The following is a 21094-nucleotide window of genomic DNA, read 5'->3' on the forward strand; positions in this document are numbered from 1 at the left end:
TGAGCCCGACATCGAGTGATGTGTCAGGATGACGTTGGCTCCAATAGAGGTGGATTATAAACCGTGACAACATCGTGAGGCTAACGATGATACATCGAGTGATGTGTCAGGATGACATTGGCCCCAATAGACCCCATATTGATTGAAGAGGGGAACGAAAAACCGTGAGACTAACGATGATATATAACTGGCTAAAACGAGACAAAATCTGCTAGCAATAGAATTGGGTTGTTCAATTGTCAATTAGAAGTGCAATTTTTATTAACGTTCACAAGGTTTTAAATATGATAAAGCTACCGATAAGAGAAAATATAATATTAATCTAAAAATGAGATAAAATATATCACCAACCAATTCCTAAAAATTTGGAGGTATCCTAACGATTCCATCCATATAAAATTAAATCAAATTTAAGTTGAAATTACTCCTATTTATGCGATGATAATTTTTATTTATGCATATACTATTAGAAATTGTTTTGATTGGATTAATAATAAAAAAAAATAAAAATGAAAATAAAAACTTTTAGCATGCAAGACTTTTCTCGCTATGACTCGAACGTAAGGTCAAAGCTAGACTCTTCACAAAACCCAAAAGGATTGAAAAAGAATAGTTTCAAAAGAATTATTGAGAGAGAATTTCGTTCTAAAATAAAATGAGAGATTGATGTGCTTTTTGCTTTAACTGCCTATTTATCATAAATATTTTTCAAATAATTATTTGAATCTCTAAAAATAATATCTTATTATTCAAATATCTTTAAATATTATAATATATATTTATCTAGTATAAATCTCGTTCAAATTTTAATATTATAATATATATTTATCTCATATAAATTTAGATCAAATTTCAATATATTTTTATTTAAGGTATATTAATGGTTTTAATATATAATTGTATCAAATATAATAGAGGTATTTTTATCTTTTAATATATACCATATATTAAACATTAATTTAAACCCATCCAAAATTGATTTCAATTAAATGAAACCTTTTAGTATTACTACGAGCACAATGAGACCTTATGTACATACAGATTATAAGCTCCTAAACTCCTACGATACAAAATTAATTAATTAAGTTATTTAATTAATCAATTTGCATTCATTAACTACAGGTCACTCTATTATAGACTTAAAGTTGCATTATTAGGCACGGTATGATAAGTTGTGTCCATTGATATAATAATTACAAACAAATCAATCATTCACGAGTTGTTCAAAATTACAGATGGCTTAAAAGTTCGTCTTACCCCTATAAATACATATTCCATCTTAAGTACCTCTAATCATCTAATAAACAAATTGTTTATAATCCAATCATAGAGTCCCTCTCGGGCCAATGAGAAGGCATGGCCCATTGTTTAAGCATCGAAATCAGTACTTAAAAAACAACTAATATACTTTCCTTAATGGAAATGAGTGAATTATATCTCATGATATTATGTTCTCAACTCCTTATTTGGTTAATTCTCCAAGTAGACATATTAAATCGGCTACAAGAGCTATGCTCACTTATGCAAATTAAATGACAAGTGCTCGTAGGCAAGAGTTTATAACCCACTCGGGATTAAGATCAAGTTGCACGTGATCGTCGTGTGAAATATTAATATTCTCAATTAACGAATTTATAAAGAGATATTAAATATTTTTTTGTTAGTCTTATACAAACTCATTGTATAGAATACCCTCGCTCACATATCTCCACATGCACGATTTGGATCAAATCATTTGTAACCATTATAAAATGGGTTGTATCAATAGTGTTACTGGGATAAAACACCCCACCATAACCATATACTATAGATCTTTTAAATTATTATTTGAACATGTGTCAACCACGTATTACATTAGATTTGCATATAATAGATAATATTAATAAATAAAATAATAAAATTTTAATAATTAATTACAAAGTTTTATGACCCAAATCACATAAATGTCACTACATATCTTCAAACTTAAAAACATATATTTTTTATTTAAGTACATAATATATATTCATTATTTTAATTGTTAATGAATAAAGTATAATAAATATATTTTCATCTTTTGTAGTTAGGATATCAAATGTATTAAATATTATTTTTAATATTTAAAATTAAATACAATTACTTTATTTTATATTAAAATGTATAATATATTAAGTTAATATTTTTAAACGAGCTAGTACAAAACGCACTGAAATGACTTTAGGTGATCCATAAAAATAGTCTTGATTTTATAATTAATTTTTAGTTAACGTTGACATGTCATGCATTATTAAGTAACACAATCATGCAGTAGGGATGCAGTGAAGTGCCGACCAACTAGGGGCCAATTTTAAATTTAAAAACACGATAAGAATCGTAGGCACGTGACACACATTGTCGCTGACCAATGTGCCATCTCGAAAATAGTTTGATGCTGGTTGACATTCGACCATAAGATATTTACCTTCTCACTAGTACACAACCCACCCGAGTGGTGGGTGGAAAAACCAGTGGAGTGTAAATGTCAATGTTGGGGGAGGAAGTTGAAAATATCGAGTAATTTTTTTTTTTTGTGTTACCGAGAATCAAAATCCAATCTCGACTATTGAAATTATTTTGTTAAAACCTATTTAAGATTTCAAAATAAATCCTATAAAATTTGAAAATTAATTATATGGTCCAAATGCTCAAATTAACGGTAAATTGTTTAAGGAACAAAATTATATTTTAGTTTTAGTAGTTAGGGTAAAAAAATTAGAAAGCTTTTTAACTATTCAGGGTAAAAAATTTATATTCGTTCACAAATACATTTCCTAAAATATTTGTCGGCATCTCGATCAAAGGACGTGCCAATCATATAATTCTAATTGATTATCGGCAACCGAACAAAAAAAAAAATTTAGAATTAGAACGTCTCAATCGCATCGTCCGGTTCTTTCACCGATTATATTATTTGTATTTACTAAATTAATAAAAATATAATTTAACTTCATATGTGAGCGATTTTTTTTTAAATCTAAAAAAAAATATACTTAAATTTTTACAAAAGTTTAAAAATAGTTTAATGATTAATTTTGGATGGGAAAACTTAAAAATTATTTTTAATTTCAATTTTTTTTTTAATTTTTATTAATATACTTTTTAACTTTATTAAAAACTTTATTTTTTAAAAGTTAAAACGTAGTAAACCCCTAAAAATATAGGTAAATTTAGAAAAATAATTAAAATTTTTAGAGATAATTTATGAAAGTAGATGCGGGAATAGATGAGTCTTTATATTGTTGGAAATAATTTTTTTTAACAAATATTGAGAATGTTAATGCTTACCTAAATATTTCAAAGGTATTTATTTAAAACACAATATTAACCGTAAATATATTTTTTAACTTAAAAAAAATTAGAAGGATATTAAGGAATTATTTTAAAAATTGTTATATTTTTTTAATAAATACTATTGAAAGTTTAAATGTATTTTTAAAATAAAAAAACAAATTTTATATCCTATTTATTCATGCTTCTGAAATTTTAAAAATATATTTATTAGTTTAGCGTCGTACAAGAATAGTATTTATTAATTATAAATCCATAAGAATTCCGAACAATTTTAATCTTAGACTATAAATCATTATTATTATTATTATTTATTTGAGTTTGAAATATTGATATACATCATTTACATCATCAATATTAATAATCGAAATAATCGAAATTTGGAATGAGTGGCTAAAAATTTATATGTTGTCAAATGAACCGACAGCACAATTTTGTCCGTGTAAAATACGATTCAGGATTTCTCTCCTGAAACAGCGGGCCTTGGTCATTTTCAGTAGAATTTGTACTCTTCAACGGTGATTCAGTGGACACAATTCTTTTGCAGCTTCAAAACCTAAATTACAGTGTGTAATTGTGTCTGCTCATCATAATTTTGATTTATCTTGTTTTGGAGTGATTCGGACTGTTCTTAACACTGTATCGAACAGTATCGGACGTTACAATTTGCTGATTTGGAGGTTTATTCTTTCTTTCTGCCTTGTTTTTTAAGCATGAATTGAACATTCTTATCCCAAAAATCTCTGTTCTTCATCGCGAATCTTACTGTGTTTTGCTTCGGTAATTGGTCATTCCCTCTCGTATTATTGTCGGTTTGGCTTCCCCTTTCTCAGGCCACTGGGGTACACTCGTTGAGCTTTTCTGTCTCACTGCTACTTAACAATGGGGAAGAATAAGGAGGTAATTCGGCTGGAGCGTGAATCTGTCATTCCGGTGATGAAGCCGAAGTTGATAATGACTTTGGCTAATCTAATTGGTTCGTGCACTTCTCTCTTGTGATCTACGAATTTTGGGTTTTGTTTTCATTCATTTATTTCCGAATTTGATGTCGTATGAGTTTCTTGAATCGTGTAATCTTTCAAATATCCGTAATGCTGTGCCGTGGTGTGATTCATTGCCTGCGTTTCTCCGGACTCTGAACTGCCTGTTTCTGTCAATTTTGTTACATCCAATTTGAATAGGCTGATGCCAGTGTTCTATTTGTAATGCTAATATTGTTGTCCACAATGCTTTTGATGCGAACCCTTTTCCTTGGCCCTGGAGCATGTCTTAGTAGAGGCATAAGAATGGTCACTGTTCATTAATTTTTTTTCCTTACCTGTGTGCTGAACTGAGGCGACAGATCCTAGAGAATTATGTTCTATTTATAGCTGGGGTTGCTGATTACTTCCTTCTTTTCTAGAACATAATTCCGACCGGGCGGAATTCTTAAAACTCTGCAAGAGAATCGAGTACACAATTCGAGCTTGGTACCTTCTACAATTTGAGGATTTGATGGTACTTTTCTCCATGGATGAAAGGCCTTCATTTCACTGTTATTGTTCTGCTTGTGATGACACGTATCTGTTATGATTTCAGCAACTCTATTCTCTCTTTGATCCTGTTCATGGAGCCCAGAAGCTGGAGCAGCAGCGTCTATCCTCTGATGAAATCGAAGTGCTCGAACAAAATTTTCTTTCTTACTTGTTTCAGGTCTGTACAACTTCGTTACTCCTTTCGTTTGTTTGTGGTGATATTCAGTTTGTCAAGTAACTTTCCAATGAGATATCTTTTGCAAAAGTGATGAAGAAATGTGATAATCAGGTTTGTTTGAAACTCTTGTTTAACTCTTGTTTGGTGATAATCAGGTTTGTACAACTTTGTTACTCCTTTTATTTGATTGAAATGTAAAACCAAACAAGAGTTTCAAACAAGTCACCCAGCTAATTTGAGAGAGCTGGTAATTTCTTCATACAAAAGCACTGAACTATTGATGAAATAAAACCTAAACCTCCCTTACAGACCAGCGTACTACTGATAACTTCCTTTGCTCCCTAGGTCTGCCACCTGTACAACGTGTCCCGCTAACTAATCCACTAACTACCATACAGCCTTTTCCTTTATTACTCCTCCTTACCTACTTATTCACACTAGGAGGCCAAACAAATTGATGAATAATTTGTTTTTCCTTTTCAATTGTGCTTGATTAATTTGGTTTAAGATTCTAGGGAGCTTGAATTAATATTTGGTATTGCTATAACATTTTGCTCTATCCTGTAAGGATGATCTTTGCAAGAATGATTTTAAAGGGAAGCTGTCTTTGAAGACTTCAAAACTTTCTTGGAAAAAGCTGTGTGTTAAAGGATAACAAAACTTCCACCTATCTCTACAATTGGCATGATATTATCCACTTTCGATAGTCATGTCCTTGCTTTTGGTTTCACCCAAAAGGCCTCATACTAATGGAGATAATTGTTCTCACATATATACCATTGATTTCTTCCTTACCTAGCCAATGTGAGGCTTTTTTTTCACTCTTAACAATCCTCTCATTGAATGAAACACCACACTTGAGGCTCGCCTCAAACAAATATATAACTTTTCCTATCAGTCTGTTGAACTTGATAGGTTCACACCTCACCTTTCTACCAGTCCACTTTTTTCATAGAGCTCTACTTGCTTGTTATACACAAGCACTTTTTTGTCTGATCTAGGAATTCATCCACGATGTGAGACTCATTAATCATGTTCGGACCTTGATAATTTCTTTGACACATATCTAGATTTAGACTATGACTCTAATACTAATTGTTAAAGGACAATGAAATCTCACCTATCTCCACCCTCGTATGATATCGTCTACTTTGGGTATAAGCCCTCGTGACTTTTCTTTTGATTTTTCTCAAAAGTTCTCGTACCAATGGAGATGATCGTCTTACTTATATACCACCGTTCTCTCCCTTTTCTACCAAATGGAGGACTTTGTTTGCATTCCTAACACTTTATGACATCATTATGAATTAGGATTGTTCAATATTTGTTCTGCTTCTTTCTTAATCTTGAGGTTGGAATGTCTCAAGTTCTTTCTAATGGATGCTTATCCTCTGGCCTCTGGCTATATGTGAATATATCTTTCTACTACCTCTTTTTTTTCTTGAATCTTACTGCTGCTTATAGACAGAAGGAAGCATTTTGTTGTCAGATAGTTGATTGAGCTTTCCTTGTTTGGTTTCTATAAGAGTGGCTTGTTGTTTAACCTTGGAAATAGGTTGGATTTTGCATGATTGTTGTGTCTATGCTTTATGGCTCAGGGTTTGAGACTTTTGGTTGTAATGTGAAACTATTTTCATGTGCTAACCACCCTTAATTGCCCTAGTGCCATTGAGACATGAAAAAGTGAAGGGACTTTGTGATAGGATATTAAAATCATATGAGATTTTTTTTATGACTACGTGTTACTAAATCAAACGGTTGTTTCATAAGATTAGTCACGTTATGCATAAGCTAGCCTAGATACTCATGGATATAAAAAGGAAGAAAATTATTTTCATCTATTGGTTTATGTATTATTAGACGTCTTTGTATGACATATTTAACAATAATTAAATATGACCAAAATTACTAGTCTACTACCCAAGAGTTTATGTTTAAACTTTAAAGAACTCTTAATGTGTTTATTAATCATCCAAGTAGGACTGAGCCTTATTCTCAATCTGGGTTCCTAAACTTGGTATTTTGGAAAAATTGGGTTAAGCACTAGGGCTGTGGGTCACAAAGGAGATCAGCAGGTTGAGTGGAGTCATTAGAGATTGTCTATTGTATTGCTCATATGAATAACAAGCATGCATATATATAGTGGAATATTCTTATAATTATATGTGCATACACGTTGAATAATGAGATAATAGTACCCATTGATAATTTTGGGAAACCTTAAATTTTATACAGGTTATGGAAAAGAGCAATTTCAAAATAACAAGTGATGAGGAGATTGAAATTGCACTTTCAGGGCAGTATCTCCTAAATCTTCCTATTACGGTTGATGAGTCCAAGGTTTGTATTTAATCATGCATGTTTTAAGATCTCAAATGGGAAATGTACATGTAAAAAATGTAAAAAAATATTTTCGGATTTGAATAGTAGATTCTTTGTACTTCATGGTTAGAAGAGTTTCTTAGTGGAATAATTTCATTCATACGTGAGTATGATAAGATTCTTCATTTTATCTTATTTGCTTAGGATCTCACGTTTATCCTTTTACTTTTTAGCTCGACAAGGTTCTATTAAAGAAATATTTTGCTACACATCCTCAAGCCAACCTACCAGACTTTGTTGACAAGGTATATACTTATATTTCTGAAGCTTTAAAGTTACTTCAACTTGTTAAAACATTGTTTCTTGACTTTTGTGTTTTCCACTTATTAGTTTTATGATTTATTTTCTTAGGTCGGACTATCCATGCAGAGATTCATTGACATAGAAATCAAGCTAGGATCATAGTTCTGAAATATTTCACTATACTTTTGTCCTGTTCACAAAGTCGGCCTCAAGGGGTCTTGTCATATGTTACATGAGTTGGTCATTGGTATTAAAAAGGGATGTTCTTAGGGAAACTAGAGATATTTAGTGTTAGGGAATGTCTTTTATTTTATTTTTTTTTTTTTTGTGCATGGGGTGTTCATGAGCGGTATAATCCTGTGCAACTCTGTAACCTTATACTCACTGTAAATGAATACAGGCTTCTATCTGTCTTTCTCATCTGTACCATTTTTTTTCAGTATGTTATCTTTAGGCGAGGAATTGGAATTGATCGAACCACTGATTTCTTTTTCATGGAGAAAGTGGACGTACTTATTGGAAGATTTTGGGCATATCTCTTAAGGTTAACGAGGTAAGTTAATGCTTGAAATTAATAAACATTTTGTTTGATTTACCATGTATCAGTTCCAGACCTATGAAAACTATTTTATTTTTGCTAGTCAAACACTTAAAAGTTACAGAGTTATGTTTCATAAACTTGTTATAGACCAAAGATTTTGTCATCATTGGTCGTTCCCAGTTGGGCATCATGAAAAGGAGGTTTCTCGGCCTTAATATTAGGTTTTTACCATAAAAATGCCTCTGTTTGAACATCATTCGAAGTATGGATTTTGTCTTGATTTGTGTGGTTGCAGGTTAGAAAAGATTTTTTCCAGACGGCCAAGTAGACGCCCTATGGAAGATAGGAAGAAGAATGATGAGATTTCCCCTGATGCTGATCTGGATGACCTAAGTGTTGAACGAGTTCGTCTGGAGAATATGGAACTGAGGTTTTGCATAGTTTCTTACAATTGATGCCTGACTGCATTTGGTTCATGCTCGTATAACATTTTTCGTTGATAGAATGAAGAAAAAAGAAAACAATGACAGCAAAAGATTCATCTTATGTTGTTCTGGGGGTTAGTTAGGAGTAGGAATAAAAAGAAAAATTCATTTCACTCATTGAATTTTCTAGTTCTTTTCAATACTACTCACTTGAGACCAGGCAGATGTCCTAATTTCTTCACTTCATGAATGGTCAGGATTAATTGACTTAGAAAACGAAAAGGAAAGTAAACTTTTCTTTTGGAAGATTAACCTCTCTAAGTTCTTTTGTCTTTGCAGTGCTCGCAATTTGCTGGGCAAGGTTACTATTCAAGAACCTACCTTTGATAGGATTATTGTAGTTTACAGGTACTGCGCTATTGCTTAGAACTATGAGTGCCTTGTCAACTATTTGCAATCCATTTCAGATTAAGTAGGTTCTGATTACAATGCTTAATCCTTTTTTTTTTTTTTTTTTTTTTTTTTGGCTAAAAGAGTTGAAAGTCTTGGTTTAAGGTCAGGCTGAGGGGTCTATTTAGTTAAACTGGCGTTTTTTTGTCTTTAAGGACAGAGGGTATATATCGATGATTTTGCCTTACTATTGAAGCTACTTCGTTCATTATGTATATTAGTGGAAATTTCATTGGACTTTATTACTAATAATCATCAAGCTTTTCAGATTTTCTTGTCAAAGAGTATCTGTTGCCATTTCAGCTCTCCATTAGAAAATGTATTTTTCCAATTAATCTGAAGTACATGTAAAAGGAATGGTAATTCTTCAGGCGAGCAAGTGCAAAGTCTAACTCTGAACGTGGAATATATGTCAAGCATTTTAAGAACATTCCAATGGCTGATTTGGAAATAGTACTTGTAAGTTAATTCACACTGGTTTAATCATCATTCTCTTTTGCTCCTTAAAAAAGCATGTGATAATATTGATTGCAAACTCTTTGTGACAGCCTGAAAAGAAAAATCCAGGACTAACTCCAATGGACTGGGTCAAATTCCTTGTATCTGCTATCGTTGGGCTGGTTAGTTTTGAGTATGTTTATACTATTGTTGTCATTAAATTCTTAATTTTTTTTTTACTTGGTTTTACTGTATGTATTTATAGGTTGCTGTTGTGGGCTCAATTGAAATGCCCAAGGCTGATTTTTGGGTCATTTTTGCTGTTCTCTCGACCGTTATTGGTTACTGTGCAAAGACATATTTCACGTTAAGTACCCTACTCTGTTAGATGCATATTTTATATTTATCATTAATTTCTGTAAACCAACTTTTAGTAGTTCAGATGTCTGATTGCCCATTTCTTGGGAGGTTCCAGGAAGATAGTTTGTGCTATTAATATTATGTACCCAATCATGTTATAGCTCATTCTCAATGCTAAAGATAGCTGCAGAGATAATGGGCTCTGATCTTGAAATAGCCCTTGAGCCCTCACTACCCCTTTATTATTTTATTTTATTTTATCTTATATTTTATATTAGAATTTTTTTTTTCTTCAACTTGTGGAGGTGAGAGGATTCAAATTTTTGATCTCTTGGTTGAGGGTATATGTTTTAACTAGTAAAACTATGCTGGTTGGCCCTTCACTGCTTGTTTTACTGTTTTGTAACTCGCCACTGGGAGGCTACTGCAAACATTTATCTTGCTCTGATTTTCAGTTTGGTAGTCTCTTGATTTCTCTAATGCATGTATAGTCTGTGGCCATTCTTTTTAAATCTATAGGTTTCAGCAAAACATGGCTACGTATCAGAACTTAATTACACAATCAATGTATGACAAACAGCTGGATAGTGGAAGGGGCACGCTTCTTCATTTGTGTGATGATGTAATCCAACAGGAAGTAAGTATCTGATGAATTTCTTGTCTGTCAAATGTGAATATTGCATCCAGATATAAATTTCTACATTTGAGAAAAACGAGTAAAATGCATGGTCTATATTCGTAATTGGACTATCTTTTCTCTCTCTCTCAATCTCTGAAAGGAATCAACTGGAGTGCTTCCTCCTCCATTTTTCAGCTGGGACCTTCTGGTAAGCCAATGGCTTCCAGTCATTTTCATAAAATTACCCTTGAAGTCATATAGTTCGGGGCATTTGTTGCTTAAGTAAGGACACTGAGATCCAGTCATTCAATGAACTGTTGAGTAAGGACACAAGCCTTCTGGAAAGCCAATGGCTTCCAGTCATTTTCATAAAATTACCCCACAAGTCATTTGTTACTTAAGTAAGGACATTGAGATCCAATCATTTAATGAATTGTTATGTTGTACGAGCCTTGGTAGCTTGTAATTGAATCATTTAAGGGTATGTTTCTAAAGGGCAGTTCTTTGCTCATTTTCCAAGAAGTTTGTTTTTCTGAGGGATTTTTCCTGTACCCTATGAATCATTTAGTCCTTCTGCTAATCTGATTGATTGATAGATAGAAATATGGAACAACACATGGAACAATGGTGAAAAAATGGAGCAACAAAAGGCAATAATTTAGTCAACTACTATTTTGTTCATTGTACGAGCCATGGTAGTTTGTAATTGAATCATTGAATGGTACGGTAGTGCTTTGGTCATTTCGCAAGTAGCTCACGTGTCTTGTTTTTTCCGTACTTTTTTGTACAGTTCAATTCTCTGTAAGACTGATTGATTGAAATGCGGAATAACGCGCTGGAAAATAGTGAATGTGTGTTATGGCTCACTGTTTTAGCTTCTGTTTGCATTTGCATCTATATTCGGGGCCTAGAGGCCTGTTGATTTAGTTTTTACTTTGGTTGCTTTTCCTTCAAACATTAAATGGTGAATGTTGAGCAACAAATAAACTAAACGATGGACGTGCATTTTCAATAATTGTTCTTTCTGAAATTAATATGCAGAGGCCTATTGATTTAGTTTTCCTTTGGGTTTGCTTTAACCCACAAATTGTTAGAACGTTTGAGGTAATATAGTTGAAGGTGAAAACCCTCCGCATTGCTGATAAACGACGGTAATCATAGCGTTGGCCTTTTCTTATTTAAGAGCGACATTCTGTTTAAGAAACCCGAAAGGATTCCTTAGGCGCTTAGGCATGCTGCTGAAATCAAATGTTAGCTTGTTCCTCTATTTTTCTAGTTCTTTTTTGGAGGCTCATTTTTATATGATATCTGTATAAACTATGCTGGATTATATTCTGGGGCATGAAAATGGTATGTGCGTGTTTAACACATTCTCTTTCCAAATGTTGAATTTCTCTGTCGTCTATGCATATACTGTTTAGCCAATATTTATAATGCCTTTTTCCCCCTTGGTGTGAAGGTCAAAGAGGTGATCATTTCCTTCTTCATTCTGATGGAACAAGGCAAAGCTACTTTAGAAGTACTTACTTCCGTCTCTGCTTCATTTTCTTGCTTTCTTTGATTGTGTTGAAAACATTGAGGTCGATTATCTGAAATTTACGGTGTAATGTAATTTTATGATGCTGGCAAATAGGATCTCGATCTACGGTGCGAGGAGCTGATCAAAGAAGAGTTTGGTGAGAACTGCAACTTTGAAGTGGACGACGCAGTTCATAAGCTGGAGAAATTGGGAATCGTTTCTCGGGTGAGTCATAAGCGTTTCTCTTACGGATGAAGATTGGTTTAAAAATATGTAGAAAAGTAAGAAGAACATCATATTATCTATGCTGCTTCTAGGTGCGGAAGTTGATTATATAGAACATATCAGGATGTTTTCAATGATATAGCTTCTTAACCTTGAAACTACCTTTTTGAGATGAACTTGCTGCTCTGATTATCTGATAATAACTTCATAAGTTGGTAGTGTATGTGGAGGATGGCCCTCATTTCATCTGATTCTTCCTCCATTGCCTTTGAATCTAGGATTCTGTTGGACGTTATTACTGTGTCGGATTAAAACGCGCCAACGAGATCGTAGGAACGACCACAGAGGAGCTTGTCTTTAAAGCAAGGCAGGGTGTGAATCCTTGAGAAATGAAAAGGTCAAAGCCTCTTCCTGCCTTTTTCAGAACGGATCTTAAGCTCTAAAGCATGCATGCAACATTAAATACAACTGTAAATAGTGTTGGCGGGGCAAATGAAGAGAAAGTGATGCTCTAAAAAGATTTCCACTTCAACAATTTAGTGATGCAAGCTTAGTAATAGTTTGCTTCATTTCTTTACAATGCTACTCTTTTTTTTATGTGTTTTCAAGCTTTATTCAGGTCGGGAATGTAGTTTACGTTGCAGGTAGATGATATCGACAATATACTTGCAAATTTGCTTTTGTATCAATTGTTTTATTCTGGAAATCACACCGAAGATATTATACTAAGATGGTTATTCTCACGATTGTTGTATGGTTGAAATGTGTACTTTAAATTTTCAGCTCACGTGTCTCGTTTAGAAATGTCAATTATATCACGTGTCACGAAGAAGAGATTATAAAGTTTAGTTATGAGGAAGATCGGGGATGGTTTGCAAGCTGCCGGTTCAAAGCTATGACCACTTAGTTGAGGATCTATATTGATTAAACTTAGTTGAGGATCTATATGAATTAATCAATCTAGTTGGTTCTATCTTATTTTAATGTTAATGTTCGTCATATCACATCTCAAATTAGTTTCGGGCGGTGAATCGTTTTAAACTTTTAAGTTAAACTTAGCTGATTTGAATGTAATAATTATTAGTATGTTTAGTCAGGTTCAGTCGCCTATTTCGAAGTAGGGGCACAAAAGGTCAAACATTTGTGCAAGCATGTGACCGAGTATTTCGACAATGGGAGAGAGAGTATAGCATGTCCGGTTAAAAAATTGTTTAAAGACAATGAAAACTTTTAAAGCAAGGTGATTTGCACAAATGTGTTAGTTGCAGTTGCAAATGATTTGGTGGTCGCACTGAATAATCCTGGAGAATTTCAAGCCGAATAGACCGGGAAGGTTTGTTGAACGAAAATGGGGGAAGCCATGGCCATGGATTCATCTCTCACGAACTGGTAAACCAGATCAAAGCTCCATCAATTGTTTCTTTTTGATTTTTTGTTTGTTTATGGTAGTCATCTTGCTTTTGGAGGTTTCCGAACAATGACCAAAAAGAAGAAGGAAGTCATTCGCTTGGAGAGGGAGTCGGTTATCCCCATCCTCAAGCCCAGGCTTATCAGCGCCTTGTCCAGCCGTCTCGGTACCTTCCTACTCGTCTTCGTAGTGTTTCTCCTACAATTTGCGCGCCATTTTCTGTTTTTGATCTCATTTCCTTATTCGGTTTCTTTGAGCTGAAGATTTTTCGGACCGGGATGAGTTTCTGAAGTTTTGCCAGAGAGTTGAATACTCAATTCGAGCTTGGTATCTTCTGCATTTTGATGATCTTTTGGTATTACAACGTCTTGATTACGGTTCCTTCTTTTTCAGAATTATTCGCTTTTTTGTTTTTTGTTTTTGGTTCGGTAGCTAAGATAGATTCATCTATATGTAGCATTTGTATTCATTATTCGATCCTATACACGGGGCTCGAAAATTGGAGCAGCAAAATCTCTCGCCTGAAGAAACCGATTCTTTGGAACAAAAATTTCTAGGGAAACTGTTTCAGGTACTGTGGCCACAGCATTTGCGTTTTTTTTTTTTCTTTTTACCATCGAATGGTTTCTCATTCAGCAATCCTTCAACTTAATTTTGATCACCTGCATATCCTTGCTTGAGAATGTTCGTCTGTGAATTGCGACGATCCATTTCGGGTTCAGTTTTTTAATTTTTTGGATGAAAATGCACATCATCATCACATTGTGACGAGTAAATTCATTAATAATTTTTCTGTGCTGCCACCACAAGCTATATCTGTAGGCGTTATTCTGTTTTGACTTAACTTTTCAATACTGTAGTTCAGTTATTTCTCCAATATTTGGATTTCTTCAGGTGATGGAGAAGAGCAATTTTAAATTAACAACAGACGAGGAAATCGCGGTTGCACTTTCTGGACAATATCGACTAAATCTTCCCATATCTGTGGATGAGTCCAAGGTTCTAGATTACTTTTCCTCTTTGATTGTTAGATGAACATGACTCTCCACAATGGTATGATATTGTCCACTTTGAGTATACGCTCTCATGGATTTGCTTTGAACTTCCCAAAAGACCTCATACCAATGGAGATAGTATTCCTTGGTTATAAACCTATGATCATTCCCTAAATTAGCCAATGTGGGACTTTCATCCAACACCTCCCCTCAAACAAAAGTACGCTTCCCCTTAATCGAGGCTCGACTCCTTTTTCTTTCGGAGTCTTTGAACCAAGTACACCATTTGTTCGATACTTTAGTCACTTTTGACTATGCCTTCGAGGCTCACAATACTTTGTTCGACATTTGAGGATTCTATTGACATGGCTAAGTTTAGGACATGGCTCTGATACCATGTTGGAAATCACATGATCATTTCCTAAAGAGCGAGGGCTCCAAAAGAAAAAAAAAAAAAAAAAAGGAGTCAGCCTCGATTAAGGGGAGGCGTACTTTGTTCGAGGGGAGGTGTTGGATGAAAGTCCCACATTGGCTAATTTAGGGAATTATCATGAGTTTATAATCAAGGAATACTGTCTCCATTGGTATGAGGCCTTTTGGGAAACCCAAAACAAAGCCACGAGAGCTTATGCTCAAAGTGGACAATATCATACCATTGTGGAGAGTCGTGTTCAACTAACATTGATAAGTACTAATTTTGTATTGTTTACATTCTTGTTATTAAACCAAGCGCAAAAATTGTTTATCCTGTTGTTCTGTTTTAACTCATGAAGCTTGACACGAAGCTTTTGACGAATTACTTCATGGAGAATCCTCACGACAATCTTCCATATTTTGCTGATAAGGTACCAAACGTCCTTAATTGCCCTTAATTCAAAACAAGAGGTGATCAGGAAATGAGGCTATGACTAATTACTTAATTCAATTGACGCATTGCTTTGGAGTATGTTTTTCTTCTCTGCCAACCGTTTGATATAAAGGCAGATTAAATTGAAAGCTTTAGAAAATGATGGATTTAGCTCCCACTCTTCGGCAAGAACAGCAACCAGCTACATCACATGTTTCTATTGTCATTGTATTTTCATTGTGATCAACAGTACGAAAAGGGATGCTAGTTTTGAATGTATACATTGACATCATCATCATAGATCGTTAAAATTATGTGCTTAATTTTCTTCCCTTTGTGTTGTTCATTTGAATCTGCAAACAATTACCTTTTCGCTCTCTCATAACAGTAACACTTGGGGCATTATTCAACACATACCGAACTGACTTGAATCCATCTATTATACTATTGTAGTACATAATTTTCCGCCGTGGTATTGGGATTGATCAAATGAACGATCACTTTTACCGAACAAAAGTAAATGCCATCATTAAGCGAATATGGATGTTCTTTCTCAATATCTTAGGGTGAGTACAGACATCTTTATCAGTCTTGTGAACTTCTTTGTTTTCTTTACAGGCCATTTGTTTGTTGCTTTATTTTTACAGGTTAAAGAGACTTTTATTTGAAGCGTCAAGAAGCCACCAAAGTCAGGTATTTTCAAAACAAATTGATATCAGTACAGATTCAGATGATGATGGCTTGTATGTTGAGCGGATCCGCGTTGAGAACATGTCACTTGGGTTTGAATTCTTACCACTATATAATTTGGCTTCATGCATTAATGGTTGAATTAGTTTAACAAGGGAAGGCCTATGTTTCTTCCTAGCGACCGGGAGGTCAAGCATGGGCATGCATTTTGTCATGCATTTTAGATTCCTTGATTGCTTGCTTTTCATCTATTGTATGACATTTCAGGTTCTCTATGCTATGGAACAAGATTACAATCCAAGAACCCACATTTGATAGAATCATCGTTGTTTACAGGTTCTTTTGCTTTATTGTTTATGAGCCACTTTTGAGTGGAAAGCTTTTAAGCTCAAATAAGAATCATGTATTTTCCTCCTCTAACGCGGTTGGCGTGCATGACTAGAAATGTTACTGACTTCTAACAAAGATATAATTGAGTAGGCCAGCAAGTCCGAATGAGGAGGTGGAGGAACGAGGTATCTTCCTGAAGCATTTCAAGAATATACCAATGGCAGATCTTGAGATTGTGCTTGTAGGTTTCGTAATCCACCTCCCTTCGCTCTTAGTTTCCTCCGGGTTTTTTTGGTATTGAACGTTAACTAATGAGCGTTCGTTGTTGTATGGAACTTCTGAACTCGGTTATTTCTGAAAAAATGTTACTCTTGACAGCCGGAAAAGAAAAGTCCAGGTTTAACTCCAATGGACTGGGTGACGTTCCTTGTGTCTGCTGCAATTGGTCTGGTTGGTTGTTGTTTTATCCCAAAATTCTGTATGGACTTACGAAAACAAATACGCCTCTCTCACGCCCCCCTCCCTGCTTGGACAGGTTACTGTTATTGGCTCGCTTAGCGTCCCTAAAGCAGATGTCAAAGTCATTTTTGCTATCCTCTCTGCAGTCGGTGGTTACTGTGTGAAAACATATCTCTCGTAAAGTTACACGGCCTCCTCTCTTCCCATTTCTGCTTATGGGTGTGACTAATGTTACTTATTTTCTAGACTCTAGCTTTATATTGCTTCAAACAATTACTCTTGCATTTCCCTATCTATACCCCTTTAGCTAGTGCCAACTTATCTTCGATTTCCTGTAGGTTTCAGGGTAATTTAGTGTCATATCAGAGCCTAATCACAAGCTGCGTGTATGACAAACAACTCGACAGTGGAAGGGGCACTCTTCTTCACTTGTGCGACGAAGTTATTCAGCAAGAAGTAAGTATCACTCTCTCTCTTTGCCACAGGGTAATGAGTATTAGTTGCTTTAGAATCTTTCCTCAATATTACTTTATAGCAGTGAAAGATCTACTTGCTCATAGCCAAGCTTAATTAAAACGAATAATATTCTTTATTAACACAAGTTAGAAATAACCATTCAAGTAGGGGTACAAATATGATACAGATATAGAATTGATTGTAGCACAGATTTAGCTTGCTTTGCAGCTTCTGGTGGAGGCAAATAACTTTCTTCTAGTCCTCATTCTCAATACTATTTTTGGTGTTCGTTACTCATGGCTTACATTCCCATGTCTGTGAAAACTTTCAGGTAAAGGAGGTGATTATTTCCTTCTATATATTGATGAAACAGGGAAGGGCTACAAAACAGGTGCTTACACAAAACCCTCTTTCACTTTAAACTCGCTCCATGATGTGGAGTGAGCGATTGCGTTAAATCCCCGACTCACACAGGCGGTTATGTAAGTAGGAGCTTGACAGGCGGTGTGAGGAGCTGATTCAAGTTCAGTTTGATCAGAGCTGTAACTTTGAAGTGGATGATGCGGTTCACAAGTTAGAGAAGTTAGGGATCCTAATCCGGGTAAGAACATATTGAGAACAAGAGAATTTTTATTTATGTGGATTAATATGTCTTCCTATACCTTCTCTGACTTGGAAAGGAACCAAAAACAGGATGCAGATGGGGCTTATTCCTGCGTAGATTTGAGGAGTGCCAATGACATCATAGGCATCACCACGGAGGAGATAGTTAATAAAGCTAAAGAGGATTGATGCCTCCGCTACTTGATACCATAATTATACAGAAACTGTATGTACTATCTGCTCTCCATTCTCACACAATATAAAGGCAGAGTTTGTTTTTAAAAGTTTTGTACTTTCATCATGCTTTCAACTGCAATAGTTTCGTAAGGTATGAATTTATTGAGTTATCTATTGGTGTAAACTTCAAACTAAACGGGTTAGAGACAGGTTGAATATTAGTATAGGAACAGAACACTACATTTAGAAAGAAACAATAGAGTGATGAAACTATTGGGAATGATGAGAAGACCCAGAACTAGTTTGATGAAGTAGAATCTTCTCAAGAAGTTGAGATCTTGAGCGGTTGATGGTGTTGAAACAAGTCGTGATCTTTTGCTCAAGTAGATCAAGGTAGTGTCCCATATTCTGGTGATCCTTCCCCCACTGTTTGAGCAGCTCCTGAACTGTGTGCTGATCATTCCCCATGTTCAAACCCGTCTGAATAGAACGCTTGTCGTCCTCCACAGTGTTGTGCAGACGGCTGACGAGGCTATCAAGTGTGTCAAGGTCAGTCTTTAGGATATAGGTATTCCTTGTGGCAACTTTAAGCTGAGCTGCATAAGCCAATTCTCTCTTGACGAACCTGGGAGGAATGTAGGCCGTGATTGCAGCACCGCCGCCGCAGCAGATGGAGTTGGGCTCGGCGGCGGGAGGGCGAACAAGGTGAATTCTGGAGCTGGACTTACGAAGACGGCGATCAAGTTGGCGCCTGAGATCGCTGAAGTGGTCTCGAATTCCGTCGAAGGTGTGTGAGTCAGGGCGGGGGAAAGGGTTGGGTTCCGCGTAGAATTTACGGAATTCTTGGAAGACGAGGTCACAGTGAGACGGAGAAAGGGAATCAATGGGAATTTCACAGAGGAGTGTGTCGATTGGGCAATATAATCGACGGGCTTTAGCTACTATAATCCGGAGGGTCAGGCAAAGGCTGGTGGTTTCCTCGCTGTACTGAAAGTAAGACGAATTGAGATTAAAAAGCGAAGTGGAGGTGGATTTGGAGCGTTGAAGGGCGTCGAGGACGCATTCTCGATCGGGGTCAAGCACCTGGGCGAGCATACCGGAGTGGCTTTGATCGTGATCGACGACGGCCAGAAAGTCCATGGAGCTGGTGATTCTCACCATCTCCTTGAAGGAGTTGGTTTGGAGAACAGCAGCGTCGTAGGCATGAGAGAGGCTGATGGTGGTAGTTTCAGGCGAGGAGGCGGCCATGGGAGGCGGAGGAGGAGGCCCAGGGGGGGCTGTTCTGTTCTCTATCAAACCATGCTGCACCGGGGAGAATGCGGCAGATTCCGGCGGAGGAAGGCACTCCAACATTTCTGCACTCTGCGCAGATCGATTCCTCCGATTAATTTGTTTTTTTTTTCTAGCAGGAAGAGGAAGGAGCCAGGGGACGAGGCGATCGATCAAGCTCTTTTTATCTGCTTATTTCGTTGACCAATTCTTTGGCGGCCAATCATGGTCAGTGGTCTTACCATTTTTCAACCAAGGCTTATAATATTTCACTTATTTATTGGATTTTATTTAAATTTTTATTTCATTCATATTCTTCCTACTGTTTTATATATTTTTTAAAATTAAACTTTTTAAGCACTTCATTTTTAATTTTTTTTTTTTAAAACGAAATTCTTTCACCTAAATATAATATCATAAAAATATAAACTATAATTTTAATAATTAGTTAAGTGCATTATTATCATTTCAGAAGTTAATTGTATTATCTCCAATCAAACTAAAAAAAATTAATAAATATTTCATAATTTTTAAAAATTCTATAGCTAGGCTCAGCCCAAAATGTCAAAAGGTCAAAGCCCAAAAGTTGGGCTGAGCCCAAGCCCAACATGCAAGATTGGGTCTAATCAAGCCCTGGCCCGACCAATCCAGGCCGACTGGACGATCCCTCGTCTGGTCAAGCTGACATCATGAAATTATATTTTAAATTGGTTTATTCAAATAGTTAATACATGCTCTATAAGCATAATTTCTAATAATATTACTTATTCTATACAAGAAAATTCAGATAAGAAAGTCTAATTAACTATTTACTTGGTTAATATTCTATCTCGTCCCATCTGAATTCCTAAAAATTTGAACATATAGAAGTCATACCAAGGCAAAAACTGAGATCTAGATTGATCTGTTTGAATCTTGTGCCGAACACAAAAATAACTCAAGTATCCAAAGGTATTTGGTGAGCACTGCATCACTGACTAGTTCGTTATTTTTCAGTGTTCGTTTCAATCACGTAAGTTAGGTAGATTTACATATGTCTTCTCTTTTGCACATCAACAATACAACTCTATTATGGACTAAACCGTGTACTTGAAAAATATGGTTTTAATCCATAGATCATATTATTCGTAACTCCAAAATATACACGTGTTCATTAATATGTCTAACAAATTTATATATATTAATATACATATTTTTTAAAATAAAATTAACGTAAATATTTATAGATTAAAATAGCATTAAAATTCCATTAGAAATTATTTAAATAAAATTAACATAAAAAAATAAATATATAAATGAAAATAAGTGATAGAAAAGGAAAATAGTTCACTGTTGTTTTATCAAATTTAAATTTGGATTTAGATTTATGAATTTGTTTTATTAGAAAAAAAATTATAGGTCAAATTAATACTTCTCTGGTTAATAAAGTTTCAAACTCCAACAAATCTCCATGACCTCCTTCATCTATTCCTATTATTTGTAATAGAGTTAATGAGTAGCGGTATCCTGTAATTCAACACTATGTAGTACTACCGTCTCCATCGTCAGCTCTGGGTCAAACTCGAATAAAACTCACCATTCGAACCCTTATCCAACAGTTGAATCTCTCTCTTCTACCGTGTTCTTCCTCATTTGATCCATTACAAACAAAACACATCCA

The 21094-nt window shown here is 35.0% G+C and overlaps 3 protein-coding genes across 6 annotated transcripts; 2 read left to right on the forward strand and 1 right to left on the reverse strand.

Annotated features, from left to right (window-relative positions):
• Positions 1–3742: 3742 nt before the first annotated feature.
• LOC111791227 (uncharacterized) lies at positions 3743–12982 on the forward strand. 2 transcript variants are annotated; one of them, XM_087122136.1, is made up of 16 exons: positions 3743–3986; positions 4140–4282; positions 4709–4803; positions 4885–4998; positions 7234–7338; positions 7554–7625; positions 8064–8176; positions 8460–8594; positions 8929–8997; positions 9411–9498; positions 9588–9659; positions 9743–9843; positions 10357–10474; positions 11916–11975; positions 12090–12200; positions 12479–12982. In XM_087122136.1, exons 2-16 carry the CDS (start codon positions 4189–4191, stop codon positions 12584–12586), a joined length of 1455 nt encoding a protein of 484 aa, XP_086978262.1. In that variant the 5' UTR covers positions 3743–3986; positions 4140–4188; the 3' UTR covers positions 12587–12982. The 2 variants fall into 2 exon arrangements, with proteins under 2 accessions (XP_086978262.1, XP_086978263.1); XM_087122137.1 differs by lacking the exon at positions 3743–3986 and having other exon boundaries at positions 3993–4282.
• Positions 12983–13136: 154 nt separating this feature from the next.
• Positions 13137–18272, forward strand: LOC111791222 (uncharacterized). 3 transcript variants are annotated; one of them, XM_023672483.2, is made up of 16 exons: positions 13138–13589; positions 13667–13774; positions 13872–13963; positions 14066–14179; positions 14503–14607; positions 15377–15448; positions 15904–16016; positions 16098–16232; positions 16408–16476; positions 16621–16711; positions 16849–16920; positions 17006–17106; positions 17268–17385; positions 17717–17776; positions 17876–17986; positions 18079–18272. In XM_023672483.2, exons 2-16 carry the CDS (start codon positions 13678–13680, stop codon positions 18175–18177), a joined length of 1449 nt encoding a protein of 482 aa, XP_023528251.1. In that variant the 5' UTR covers positions 13138–13589; positions 13667–13677; the 3' UTR covers positions 18178–18272. The 3 variants fall into 3 exon arrangements, with proteins under 3 accessions (XP_023528252.1, XP_023528251.1, XP_086978264.1); XM_023672484.2 differs by lacking the exons at positions 14503–14607; positions 15377–15448 and having other exon boundaries at positions 13137–13589; XM_087122138.1 differs by lacking the exons at positions 16621–16711; positions 16849–16920; positions 17006–17106 and having other exon boundaries at positions 13139–13589.
• Positions 18273–18304: 32 nt separating this feature from the next.
• LOC111791226 (UPF0496 protein At3g19330) lies at positions 18305–19711 on the reverse strand. The gene has a single exon (XM_023672487.2). The coding sequence runs from the start codon at positions 19516–19518 to the stop codon at positions 18436–18438; it is 1083 nt and encodes a 360-aa protein (XP_023528255.2). The 5' UTR covers positions 19519–19711; the 3' UTR covers positions 18305–18435.
• Between the last annotated feature and the right edge of the window lie 1383 nt (positions 19712–21094).

The sequence above is a fragment of the Cucurbita pepo genome, chromosome 3 (assembly GCF_057944985.1).
Source record: "Cucurbita pepo subsp. pepo isolate OVF chromosome 3, ASM5794498v1, whole genome shotgun sequence".
In the NCBI taxonomy this organism is placed as follows: Eukaryota; Viridiplantae; Streptophyta; class Magnoliopsida; order Cucurbitales; family Cucurbitaceae; genus Cucurbita; species Cucurbita pepo.